This window comes from Lacerta agilis, chromosome 11 (assembly GCF_009819535.1).
Source record: "Lacerta agilis isolate rLacAgi1 chromosome 11, rLacAgi1.pri, whole genome shotgun sequence".
In the NCBI taxonomy this organism is placed as follows: Eukaryota; Metazoa; Chordata; class Lepidosauria; order Squamata; family Lacertidae; genus Lacerta; species Lacerta agilis.
This window is the reverse complement of record NC_046322.1, coordinates 33,693,804-33,706,057: the sequence shown is the minus strand read 5'-3', so window position 1 is coordinate 33,706,057 and position 12,254 is coordinate 33,693,804. Positions and strand designations below refer to the sequence as shown.

The window sequence follows — 12,254 nt, the reverse complement described above, 5'->3', positions numbered from 1 at the left end:
GGGGTGGGTGGATCTGCTCCCATCTGCACAGCTGACACCTGGTTCTAGGTGTCAAGAGTGCACCCTCCTGTTCCAGCCCCTGTTCAGTTGACACTGCCTCCAGCTCACTTTCCCCACTCAGCTGAGCAAAGTCCTCCCCAGCCTCCACTAAAGTGGTTAAGAGCGGTAGACTCGTTATCTGGGGAACCGGGTTCGTGTCTCCACTCCTCCACATGCAGCTGCTGGGTGACCTTGGGCTAGTCACACTTCTCTGAAGTCTCTCAGCCCCACTCACCCCACAGAGTGTTTGTTGTGGGGGAGGAAGGGAAAGGAGAATGTTAGCCGCTTTGAGACTCCTTCGGGTAGTGAAAAGCGGGATATCAAATCCAAACTCTTCTTCTGTGCTCTGCAGGAAGGTCAGAGTGGATAGATGGCATCCCCCTTCTAAAGTCAGGGTGGAAAGGGGAGATCTCTCTTCCAACCAAGGTTCCCAACAGTTCATCCATCCCATTTCCTCCTCCTCCTCTTCAGTCAAAGCCTACCAACCCAGGCTCAATCATGACAGCACTGCAGGGTTCATGACAATCCATTACTTTATTCAGAACACCAAGGGTGCAGATGGACAGATGTTAGCACTCTTCAGGCACCGTGCCCAGCACATAATGACACGTGGAGCAAGGACATGTGTGGTAGCTCCAACCACTCTGATGTGTCTCTACATCCACCCCTACAGCCCTCCACACACTGGAGGGCGAACAACTGCAGCAGGAATCTGTGGATTTATGTAGGTTCCCTGTGAATTCTAACCAAAGCACTAGTCCTAATTCAAAGTATTTAAGGCATTCATTAAGAGCAAGGCAAAGCATAATTCAGTGCTAAACAGCCCTGATAAAAGTTACCAACAAGGAAATAGGAGCATTTTCCCAGCCCAAATTTGTTTTCTCAAATAAATTCTAGCTAGTTTTCTCCTAAATCTACCTTAGAACTTCCAATGTAATAAAAGGAAACAGTACCTTAACATTCGATCTTCGTCAATAACAACTGGCCGAGTAAACAGGACGTTGTTGATAGATAGTACTCCATAAGGTTTATCATTGGGCTGGATGGTAACTTGGACAACAGATGGGCTTATTAAAACAGCATCTCCTTGCAAAGTGTCCTTAAGTAACATGATATGAAATGTCTCAGCAATTTCTGGTATGGCATCATCAATGATTTTGAATTTTATGTAAGATTCACGCGCTGAAGGTGGGAAAATGATAGTTGTGTTTGGCTGTAGATCTAGAAAGTCTAAGTTAAGCTGTGCATGTGCTGTTGAATTCCCCGTTACAACAGCATAGCGAATGGAGACTTCATGTTCATCCGGTCCAATTATGTTTCCATCATCATCTTTACCCCGAGCTATTGGGATTGTTAGTATATCGTCCTCTTCATGCACCATATAAACACTTTGAGTGAATCGCACTGGGCTATCGTTTTTCTTAATAATAATCTCAACAGAATTTCTTGATGTGTTGATTTCAGCTCCTCCTTCTACACTTTTCAGATTGATAACAAATCTTTCATCATCTTCTGGTATCTTGAAAAAAACACACAATTATAATGATTAAGAATAACTCAAATCAAAGGTAAATATGTGCAAATCAACAAATTTCTTGTTACTGAAATAAAAATCCTGCATTTCCTTACCCTATAAAATATTGGTGTAAATGATCATTGAAGCATAGATGCGCTAAGAGGAAAACACACACCTCACTCAGATTATTCATCTTTTTTAAACAATAGGAACACTTTACAGTTTCAGCCTGCCATCTAATTTTGAAAATATAATGCTTCTTTTTAAGATTCTTCCCCTTGTATTCATTTGCACAGAATTCCACCTTCTGATCCTGTTCTGATGCTCATCAACTGTCTCTACACATATTTTCAGGTTATACTGATTTAAAGCTTTTTTTTTATTCAATGCCTGTAGTAGGGAGAACATGGGGTGGTAGAGAGAATGAGAACCAACAGAGAACTGGGTTTAAAAGCAACTACAATATTAGCTGCAGCCTCCATGCAGGATTTCTATTTCAAGGACGCGGGTGGTGGTGCTGTGGTCTAAACCACTGAGCCTAGGGCTTGCTGATTGGAAGGTCGGTGGTTCAAATCCCTGCGATGGGGCGGGGTGAGCTCCCGTTGCTCGGTCCCAGCTCATGCCAACCTAGCAGTTCGAAAGTACGTCAAAGTGCAAGTAGATAAATAGGGTACCGCTCCGGTGGGAAGGTAAATGGTGTTTCCGTGCACTGCTCTGGTTTCACCAGAAGTGGCTTAGTCATGCTGGCCATATGACCCGGAAAAACTGTCTGTGGACAAACATCGGCTCTCTCAGCCAGCAAAGCGAGATGAGCATCACAACCCCAGAGTTGTTCGCGACTGGACTTAACTGTCAGGGGCCCTTTACCTTTACCTTTACCATGACTTTGCTTTTTAAAAGGGATGAAAAATGCAGGTCTAGCAGCCCATCTGCTAAAAGAGGAAGCTAGAGAAAGAAGAACAGCTTAAGCCAGCAGATGGTTTGAACCAACTTTTGGTTGCCTTTCACCACCAAACTTGGGGTGCAGGGATTGTGCCAGCCTCTGAAGCCACCTGGACCATGAGACTTCACCCTTAAGCCCCCCATCCATGAGGGCATGCAGGGTTCTAACTCCCAACTAGTTTTGATGATGTGCATACAGGAAAACAACCCAAGTTTTCTCTATATGGAAGGCAACAAAACAAAAACTCATGCCCAAAATCATACATAGACAGGTAAAATTCCTTCCAGTTATGAAACAGCATAAAAATACCTATAAGCAGGGACCAAAAGACTTTATCAATTTGTCAACTCCATACTATGTTAATCAGAACTGATTCCTATACCCACAAATGCTCGCTAGCATAAACAGTATTATAAATTTCCTACAGTTGGGGCTTGTCTACATTGTCACTTGTCTTGTGCCTGGAAAGCAGAGGTCTGAGAGGTTTTCTGCTTTGTCACATACTTACAAGGCACAGGTCCAAATGGTTTTTCATTTGCTCCACTGCTTTCCTTGGGAAAACATGCTGTTTGCTGCTGAATCAGAACAAATGTCAATCCACAGAAAAACCTTCTGTCCTTATAATCTTGACAGAAGAATTAATTCCTTAGGCATTTTTGTCACAGAGCAAATTGGCTTGATAAACTCAAGTACCTATTGGCTTGATAAACTCAAGCACCTATTCCTGGATTTTGAGACTCAAAAGCAGTTAATTGCTCCTGAGAGACAGTCTGATGGCAAATACTCAAATTTGTTAGCGTGCAAATCCTTTTGAGGCAAAGCTGTTGCCTTGAACTTCCAAAGGAGGCTCCAAGGCCCAACTCCTTACCTTTCTATTTCCTTTCATAGTCATCTGCTAATTGGTCACTCTCAGAGATTGCATTCAAGAGTGGCCATTCAACTTGTCTTTGCAGTCACAGCCAACTTCATTCCTTGTTTGTACGGCTTATGCTTTCATAATAGACATTGACTTGCACTCCCAATTCAGTTTAGCCCACGAAATATCTAACTCTCACCACTTCTCAGCCCAATCCATTTTGTTCATGTCATGAGGAAAAGTTAAACCATTGGGGACTTTTCAGTTCAGAGAAAAGGCAAGGAAGAGCTAGCATGATAGAAGTATATATAATTATGCAACTGTGAGGTCACCAATGCCACCCTGAGCAATTTGGTATCATCAGCAAACTTTGCTACCTCACTGCTCACACTTCTCCAGATCATTCATGAGCAAGTAAGGAAGCAAATGTCCCAATACAGATTCTTGGGAAACTCCACTTCCTACATCTCTCCATTGGGAAAACTGTCCATTTATTTGAACTCTCCGTTTCCCATTCCTTAATCAGCACTACTGAGTCCCAGGACTACTGAGCTTACTCAGGAGTCTTTGATAAGGTACTCTGTCGAAAACATTTTGAAAGTCTAAGTATACAATGCCAAATTGATCACTTCTATCTATATCTTTCCTGATGCTCTCAAAGGACATAAAAGGCTAGCTTAAAAAGTGGATAAAAACACCAATCAGCTAAAAGAAACACCCAACAACAAGAAATCAAATCACCTCTGTAGACCAAAAAGGCTGTCTGATCAATTTAAAAAAAAAAGTTTCCAGCAGCTAATGGCAAGCCATCATAGAAAGGAGGTATAAATCTCTTTATTATTTCTACTGTTGTCAGTGATAGTAATTCTGAGTAAGAGACACTCAAGTTCACCAGTCTAGGGTGAGCCAATGTCAGGAATGAGCCAGCTCCTAGTGGAACTTTACAGCCTGCTGCAGAACAGAGAGGTTTAGATTTGACACAGACTGAGCAAAGAACACAGCAGACAGTGGTGACCTCTCTGCACAATGGAATGCCAGTTGCCAAGGGAACAACTGAGAGCAGGCTGGAACACAGCTAAAGCTCTCAGGAAGCTCAAACAGACACGAACAGACACAGGGACAGTCTGTCAGAACAAGAAGAGGCTGGAGCTAATCCAATAAGTCCAAAGAGTCGGCAAATGAGAGGGCTGCTAGATAGGAAGCAAAACAAGAGACAAAAGGGGCGACAGTTCAATATATTCTGTAAGAACCGGAAGGAGTCTTCAGAAGGGTCATCTTGAATGATAATGCCATTGGCTATGTTAGAGCCCTCTGGAGCTATATGTTTGTTTTTGCAATAAATCCTCCTTTTTAATTACCTACGCTTACCTGTGTTATCAAGCTGGGAACCTGGACTCCTGACAGCCAGTCTTGCCTTATTTATTTCAACCTCATGATACACAGATCAAAACCTTCAAAAATTGTTGATATGCTCTCTCACCTGGTCATCAAGAACAAGTAAGTTAAAAATCAATACAGCTGTTCCAGGAGGAAAGGTGATATTTCCTCTTGCTGAGCTCAAGTCTTCTTCAGCAGGATTTGGACCACCTTCTACCTGTGAAGAAACATTGTGCCTGTTCAGCAAACACAGATGATGCCTCCAACCATTTGTAGTAAGTTCTAAAAAGCAAGCAAGCCTCCTTGGTAGAGTTGGATAATCTTTTGATATTCAAGATGAAAGAACATTCCCCATAGTACCAATAAGAATTTGGAAGGCAATTATTTAAATAATGGTAACTCCCACCCATCCCACCAAACCACACAAGCTATGCCAGCTGCATTTAGCAATTAAATCTAAACAGAGGAATGTGTTTGTTTGTATTGTTTGTTTGAACTTTAATAAATCTTATACTTCCCAAAGTATGCCTATTTTATAGGACCAGTCTTGTTCTCAGGATTGAGAAGCCTGTAATTATACTTCCCATTTATCTCATGGGGAGGAAGGTGGCAATAAATCGGGCTCATTTAAAATTTTACATAACTGCCCTGTTCAAGCCAGGTTGTTGAACCTTTGGGACACTAAGAAAAGCATGGAGAGTATTGATCTTGAAGCAGCTGTTGACCAATGGGTAACAAGCTTCAGATACCAGCGTAAAGAGATAGGCTTTGCAAGGGCAGGGAATACCCTGGCAGAAGTTAACATGTTGAGCTTAAAAGGTCTGCAGTGCAATTTGACCCCTTGAATTCCAAAGCATGGCTTGATGACTGTCAGAGCTTGGTCTCTCAAGCAAAGCTGCAGGGAATTCTAAAGAGTGGTGTTCTGGCTCAGGGTTATGTAAAGTGACACCACAGATGGCTTTAAACTGCATCATGTCTTCTCCAGCAGGGATCCAAGGTGAGTGAATAGATTTAGGTATTCAATGAATTGATTCAGAGCTCTGAGCTCACAGCTCCCAGATATAACAGGAATTCTTCATCCTCCACAGAGAAGAATTCCTCTCTCTCAGATTTTAGGTGTCATGCATTCCTGGCTTAAGGTCCTTATCACAAGCCACCACTAGGTAGATCATGGGGCCAGATCACACTTAGCTCTCAATTATCTAACTACAAACTTATAAACAATTAGAAAAATCATTTCAGAGATGCTATATTTATTGACAATTCCAAGACTCTCCAGTTTCATTTAAAAAATTTTTAAGGGTAGTTATTTCAACATACTTACCACATAAATCACAGTCACAGTTCCATAGGTACCTTTCTCCCGAACTAGAGTGAGAGGCACAGATTCATTCCTACCTTTGGGCTCACTAAGTGTGATTAAGGCAGGCTAAAAGGGAAGGGAGGGAGAAAGGGGACAGAGAAGAAACAGACAATCAGGTACCAATAAAATATCCCAACAGCAGAATGTACGAAGGGCTGTTACCATAGAAATGCAAACTCCCAGAGACAAGTTAATCCAATTTGTGAAGTGGTCCACTGATAGCATTTCATTTCCCAGCAACCAAAGGCATGGAAGACAACAGAGATAAATATTTTCTTTTGAATGAATATGGAAATGTGTATCCTCAATTTAAACATTTTGGCCACTACAAGCCAATTACTGTAAAAGGCTTTTGTGTTACAATATTTATATTCCTTTTTGAACTTATTAAAATAGATGTTCATCTAATCTAGTTACATTAAAACAACAGCTGAAAGCCTTGCTAAAGAATTTTACTCAAAGCAGCAGTAATTTTGATATCCAGATTTCAAGAGATAATGGCAAGCAGATTTCCAAAATCTTGTCTTTTAAAGATTATTATACAGATAATCAGCCAAACTCACACTCTCAATTTTTAACTCAGTCTTTATTGCTCTTCACCTCCAAACAATGAGCACAGCAGCTAAATTTGCCCTGTAAGGTCGGTTGTTTTTATTATTATTATTATTATTATTATTATTATTATTATTATTATTATTATTATTTTATCATCATCATCATCATCATCCCTATAGACTAGCTGAGGATGTGTCAGCATGGCAGACTGTGTCTTCAAGTTATCGGCCTCCCTTCTCTGTTGCCTCTGTATTCTGTCTTTGCTATCTTACTTGCCTTGATAAAATAACTTTTTTAAAAAACAACTCACCCACAATTATTTCACTGATTACGACGCTCACCAAAAACATTTTAACAATAATCTTAGTGCTTTCTTCCAAGTAGCAGTACAACATGCTATTCTTCATTTGTCTGAACCTTAAGTGATGAATGGCCCCTGAAAGGACTGTACAACTTTTTTTGTCCTATTACCATTTCCTCTGAAGTAAATACTTGATCACTTTCTTCAGCTTATTTAGAAATGCATTAGGCTCCCTGATCTCCTACCCAAGTGTCAAACTCCATGGTTGCCACTGGCTCATCTCTAATGTCACAATCTATGAGGTCATAATGAGGCCAACAAGCCAGAGTCCACACACAGGCTGCTTTGACACAACTGGAAAACCTGCTCAGTTAAGTAGCAAAAGTAAAGTCTTCACACCAAGGGCTTTCAAATGTGCTAATCACTTGAGCAATCTCAAAGCCTTTCACTGGATAGATTTCTTGAACTGATTATGATGAGGCAGAATGGGGTTAAGGTAAAGGTACCGCAAATGAAAGAAAGTAGTTTATCTAAAGGAACCTATGGCATTTATGCCTGTGGAGAGAGCTGAACTCTCACTCATTAACCACTATGTCACAGGTGCCCAGGAAGATGTCCAGTTTCCCACTGACGTCTATATTGTTCGTCTGATAAATATCCCCATCATTCAATTTCAAATAACAAAGGTACAAAAGATGAAAAACATACCATATCAAAAGAAATGATTCCAAAGGCATTGTCATTTGATAAAATTGTTACAGATACAGCTCTGGGCAACCCAAGCTTTACTCCTGGAGGCGGATTCTAGAACAAACAAGGCACACAATATGAAAAATTAAAACGGTGCACTGTAAACGGAACAGTCAATCTATACATGGTGGAAGGAGGTTTCAGTAAGGCCCTATATTCAATAACGTGTTTATTTTCAGGGTAAAGGAATTTCTCTTTAATGACACATTCCAAGGAAAGGTATTCAAGTCAACTGAATGCTCCAAAAGCACTAACTTTTCATGGGACACAAATTCTATAGACTCAGTCTGGTTAAACAACAAAGTGTTTGACACAAACTTTGGAGATCATTAATCATAGCTTGACAATATTAATGATACCATAGCAATAAGGAGCTACATGAGAAGCATCTGTTTCCCACCCTCACCCGAGAATCTGGAGTTTCGGGATCTTTTTAGGTCCATCACACTTATTGGTGATGATCTTGAACCAGAATAAAACAAAGGAACACTTGACACTATGAAAAAACTTTGTATAACATGTTCGCTGTACAGTATTCATAAATCACAGGGACTTGCTATTTGTAATGCACAGCGGACAGGGGAGAGAAGACAAATGAGAAAACAATGAGGATTGCTTCCATGTTTGAAATATAGCGGAAGCTGTCTCAGTGACCTGTCTTCATTGAAAATGCAAATCTGAACAACAACAGGGAAAAGGCGGGGGTGGGGGGGGACAAGAAGGAAGAAGGATTCTAAAACTAACCAAGATGATCCTCTTAGCAATGTCATCTACCTCAAACGAGAGGAGCACACAGAAAGGTAGATTTTGCAATGGCTACATTATTGTAGAACATTATTATGGAAGACTAACAAATTTATTATAGTATAAAGCTCACTAAACTTTTAAAACAATGGATTAGACACACTAGCCAGGAAGTTAGACTATAGCAAGGAAATAAAATCAGATCCCGCCACCGCTGCCTCAGGGTGATAGAGTTGCCTCCTATAACAGCAGACTGGCAAAGTGAAATGCTTCTGGGCAAGGACAGGCGCCCTGTGCAAGGCCAAAATTTGGTGCGCCTCTGCCTCTTGCCTTCCATTCTGCTCAATTCACTATGTCATAACTACAATGCCCTGCAGTGCCCCCTAGGCTCGGCACCCAGTGTGGCGGAACTGGTAGCACTGCCCTAAACTCGCCTCTGGCAATGAGTTGAATGGTAGAAAAAAAATTCACCTACTTAATGGTTTCTTACAGTTAGTCTTTCTCTCAAGCTCTTATTTTGCAGCATAATACTTTGTCAGCTTTCTTCAGTCACCTTGCCTGTGGGTTTCTTGTTTATCCATTTCATACTTCCCAAGACCTCTTCCCACTTAGGTCCTCAGCCTGCCCCACATAGCTCCTACCTGCTCCCCCAGGATCTGCCTGAAGTTTTAAACCCACCCAGGAAGACAAATTTGTATTTGCTTCTCAACAAGTACATTCCACTACTGAAAATTTCCCTAAGCCATTTGTGAACAGTCCGTGACATCACACCATCTCAGCCAGTTTGAGTTTTCACCACCACAAGCACAATATAACTCAATGAATTTAGAGAGTAAGAGGTAATTATTATGATATTGATATAATATAGGTTAAGAGTTAAGAGGTGTTAAATGATAAGTTGATGTTAGAATATGGATAGATTTTGGAAGTTACAGAAAAATATTTACAAGGGACACAGAAGGAGGAGATAGGAGGAAGTCCATTTAAGATGTGAGGAAGATGTAATATGTTAAAGATAGAAAGATTTTTGTAGGTTTTTTGTAGTTGTTATTTTTGTAGTTGTTATTTTATGTTGTTGTTGTGATGTTTATTTCTTATGTTTAAAAATTTGTTTAATAAATATTATTTAAAAAAACAACAATATAACTCAATGAATTTAGCAGACTCAGCATACAATATTTTGATTGCAACTATGCAACTATAGCAGAAGGCCCCTATCTTGCTCTCAGAGTTATAGTTCATGTTTTAATTTCTGCGTTTTTAAGCTGCTATACAAGATGTGCGTCAATACTGAAATTATTTACTTAGAAGAGCCCAGGAACATCTCCTAGAGAACGTGGCTGGAAATATTGTGAATGTTCAGAGGCTCACCCATAAAATGCCAATCATCAATAATAAATGAAAGACATTATTACAAGTTCAAACACAGAAATATCAAATAACCATTTCACTTAACAAAATAATGAACTCTTCTTTTAAAAGGAGGACCAGACTACAAGGGAAGGAGAACTGTGCCTAGTTAGTAATGGTTGATAAGATCACAGATGGCAAGTATCTGAAAACTAACTTTTAAACAGCTCTACTTGCTAATAAATTTCATGAAAATCACAACAATGTTCAAAAATAATTCCAGGAGTCATTATGTATAAGTTTTAGATTATTTATTTACATTTTAATGGATTCTGCCTGGCACTAAGAGTTGTAGTTCAAAAGACCTGGAGGGCCTCAGGGTGGTGATGGCAGGCCTAGACCAACAACATGGGAAAGAGCAGTTCTTCTTCCACTAAGGCTACATAGGTACCTCAGCTTGGTCAGAAAAATTAGTGCCTACCTGTAATGTCAAATAAAATATGAATGTCTCATCAGCCTCCGGAAGGTCATCGTCGCACACAGAAATATACACAGTTCGGTTTGTTTCTGCCTCAGACATGTATGCTGCTGCGTAGGTGTCAAAAAAGTCACCTGTATTTTCACCATGAATCTGCAATTTGCACACAACAGAAACAATTAAATACTTCTGCTCCAATGCATACCCTGTGCCATTATTAAAACAAGCCACTTTATTGCTGCAATAGTACATTTCCTTCAAGAATGGTACATTTCCTATATAAGATTGCAAGAAGAGTCTGGTGGATCAAGCCAATGGCCCATCTAGTCTGTAGCCAACCAGATGCCTATGGGAAGCCTGCCAGCAGAACCTGACTGCAACAGAATTCTCCCCACCTACAATTCGCATTCAGAGGTATACTGCCTCCAGCTGTGGTGTTTGTGCTGGTCCTCAATCTAGTAAAGAACCGATTTTCTCCCCAGTTTTCCAAGAACAAATGGATGTGTCTGCTCCATCCAAAAACACTCTTCTGGTTGGTTGGTTTTCATTGTCGCTAATGCTCAGTGTATAACTTTGATATAACGAAAAAGCAGATTAGCAACATTTCTTACCGCTACAATTGCTGTGACATTCACTGGTTCCCCTGTTCGTTCAATAACTAGACGTATAACTGTGGTAGATGTTTCATTAACAATAAATTCTGTTTGTCCGGTGAACTTTACTTCTGTTTCTCCAGAGATGAAACTGGTGGAAATTGCTAAAAGGAGTGTAACTATTGAACAGGCAGAGGGCATCCCTGAAAAGAAAGGACAGAAACACAAATGTGGATATTATAAGTGTTTTCACATCATGCTTCGACAAGGCAAAACTGACGGGCCTCCTGAACTCATATTTGTGCTTCCCCGGACATCTCTGGTCTTGACAGCAACCACTGAGATTTCCTGACTAAAACATATCCTGAGGTGTGCTGGACATTTGAGCACTTCTGGTGCAGTTCTTTTAAAAATAGAGCATTACAAAGGAGCTTTGCAAAAGCTTGCAGTTCTGACTGAGAAATGTTAGGGTTCTACCCAACACCAAAAAAGGCAAAAGAAAAGCCAATGTCAATTTATGGGCTTAGTTCCTTGAAAACAGCTTGCCCTCTGTGGGTGTCCACTCACAGCAACAAAGGCTGTTTACACACTCCCATTACTGTGCCCCTAACTGCTGTTTGGGGAAGCAGTGTATAGACAGCAATTAGCCACAATCCATATCTTTCTTGCTATTTATTATAAAATATTGCTGTTTGATGCATTTCCCCTTAAACCACCTTCAATTTGAAGTGAGAAAAAGAACCACCTAGCTCCACTTTAAGCTGGTAATGTGTACACAGCCAAAGCCTCTCTGGGATGACAATGGGAAGTCCGTACTCTTGACTGCATGTTCCACTAGCTTACTAGAAATTCCGCAGTGTAAAACACTACAAATCCACAACAGCAAGAATCTAAACCAATTGTTGCAGTTTTTCTATATACACACAGGTTACAGTTAAGCCACCAACAGCACAGTCCTATGTATATCTACACAAAAAGAAGTCCTACTGATTTCACTGAAGTTTACTTCCAAGTAAGTGAGCATAGTATGCAGCCTAAACCTGGAATCCAATGCACACATAGCAAGGAGCTAAGGTGTCTCGAAATGCTCTAAATAAGCAAGAAAATAAAACTGATCAGTGGTAGACCTAAGCCCTACTTGGGCACTGTCCTTCAAACAACTGCATGAGGGGGAGAGAAGGGCTGCATCTACTGACCTGATCCCCACAACACACACACCACACTTCCCCAACACCCATGCATTTAGGCAGCCTGTCCATAACAGAGTCCCTTTTACCTTACCCTGTGTTAGATAGGTAGTATCCCCCTGTGATGCCCCTAACATGTAAAAGGGACAGCAGGGTATGTATGTATGTATGTATGTATGTATGTATGTATGTATATGCTGCC

At 40.6% G+C, this 12,254-nt stretch overlaps 1 protein-coding gene across 1 annotated transcript in view; it reads right to left on the bottom strand.

The window, feature by feature from the left end:
• Positions 1-11,087, bottom strand: part of ADGRV1 (adhesion G protein-coupled receptor V1) — a 236,135-nt gene extending 225,048 nt beyond the window's left edge. The window contains exons 1-6 of the mRNA XM_033164758.1: positions 10,884-11,087; positions 10,276-10,425; positions 7,659-7,754; positions 6,056-6,160; positions 4,835-4,948; positions 993-1,558 (exon numbers count right to left, since the gene is read on the bottom strand). Of these exons, the coding sequence (XP_033020649.1) occupies positions 993-1,558; positions 4,835-4,948; positions 6,056-6,160; positions 7,659-7,754; positions 10,276-10,425; positions 10,884-11,066 (1,214 nt within the window). The 5' untranslated portion in view covers positions 11,067-11,087. The remainder of the gene's footprint in view (positions 1-992; positions 1,559-4,834; positions 4,949-6,055; positions 6,161-7,658; positions 7,755-10,275; positions 10,426-10,883) is intronic.
• Positions 11,088-12,254: the final 1,167 nt, after the last annotated feature.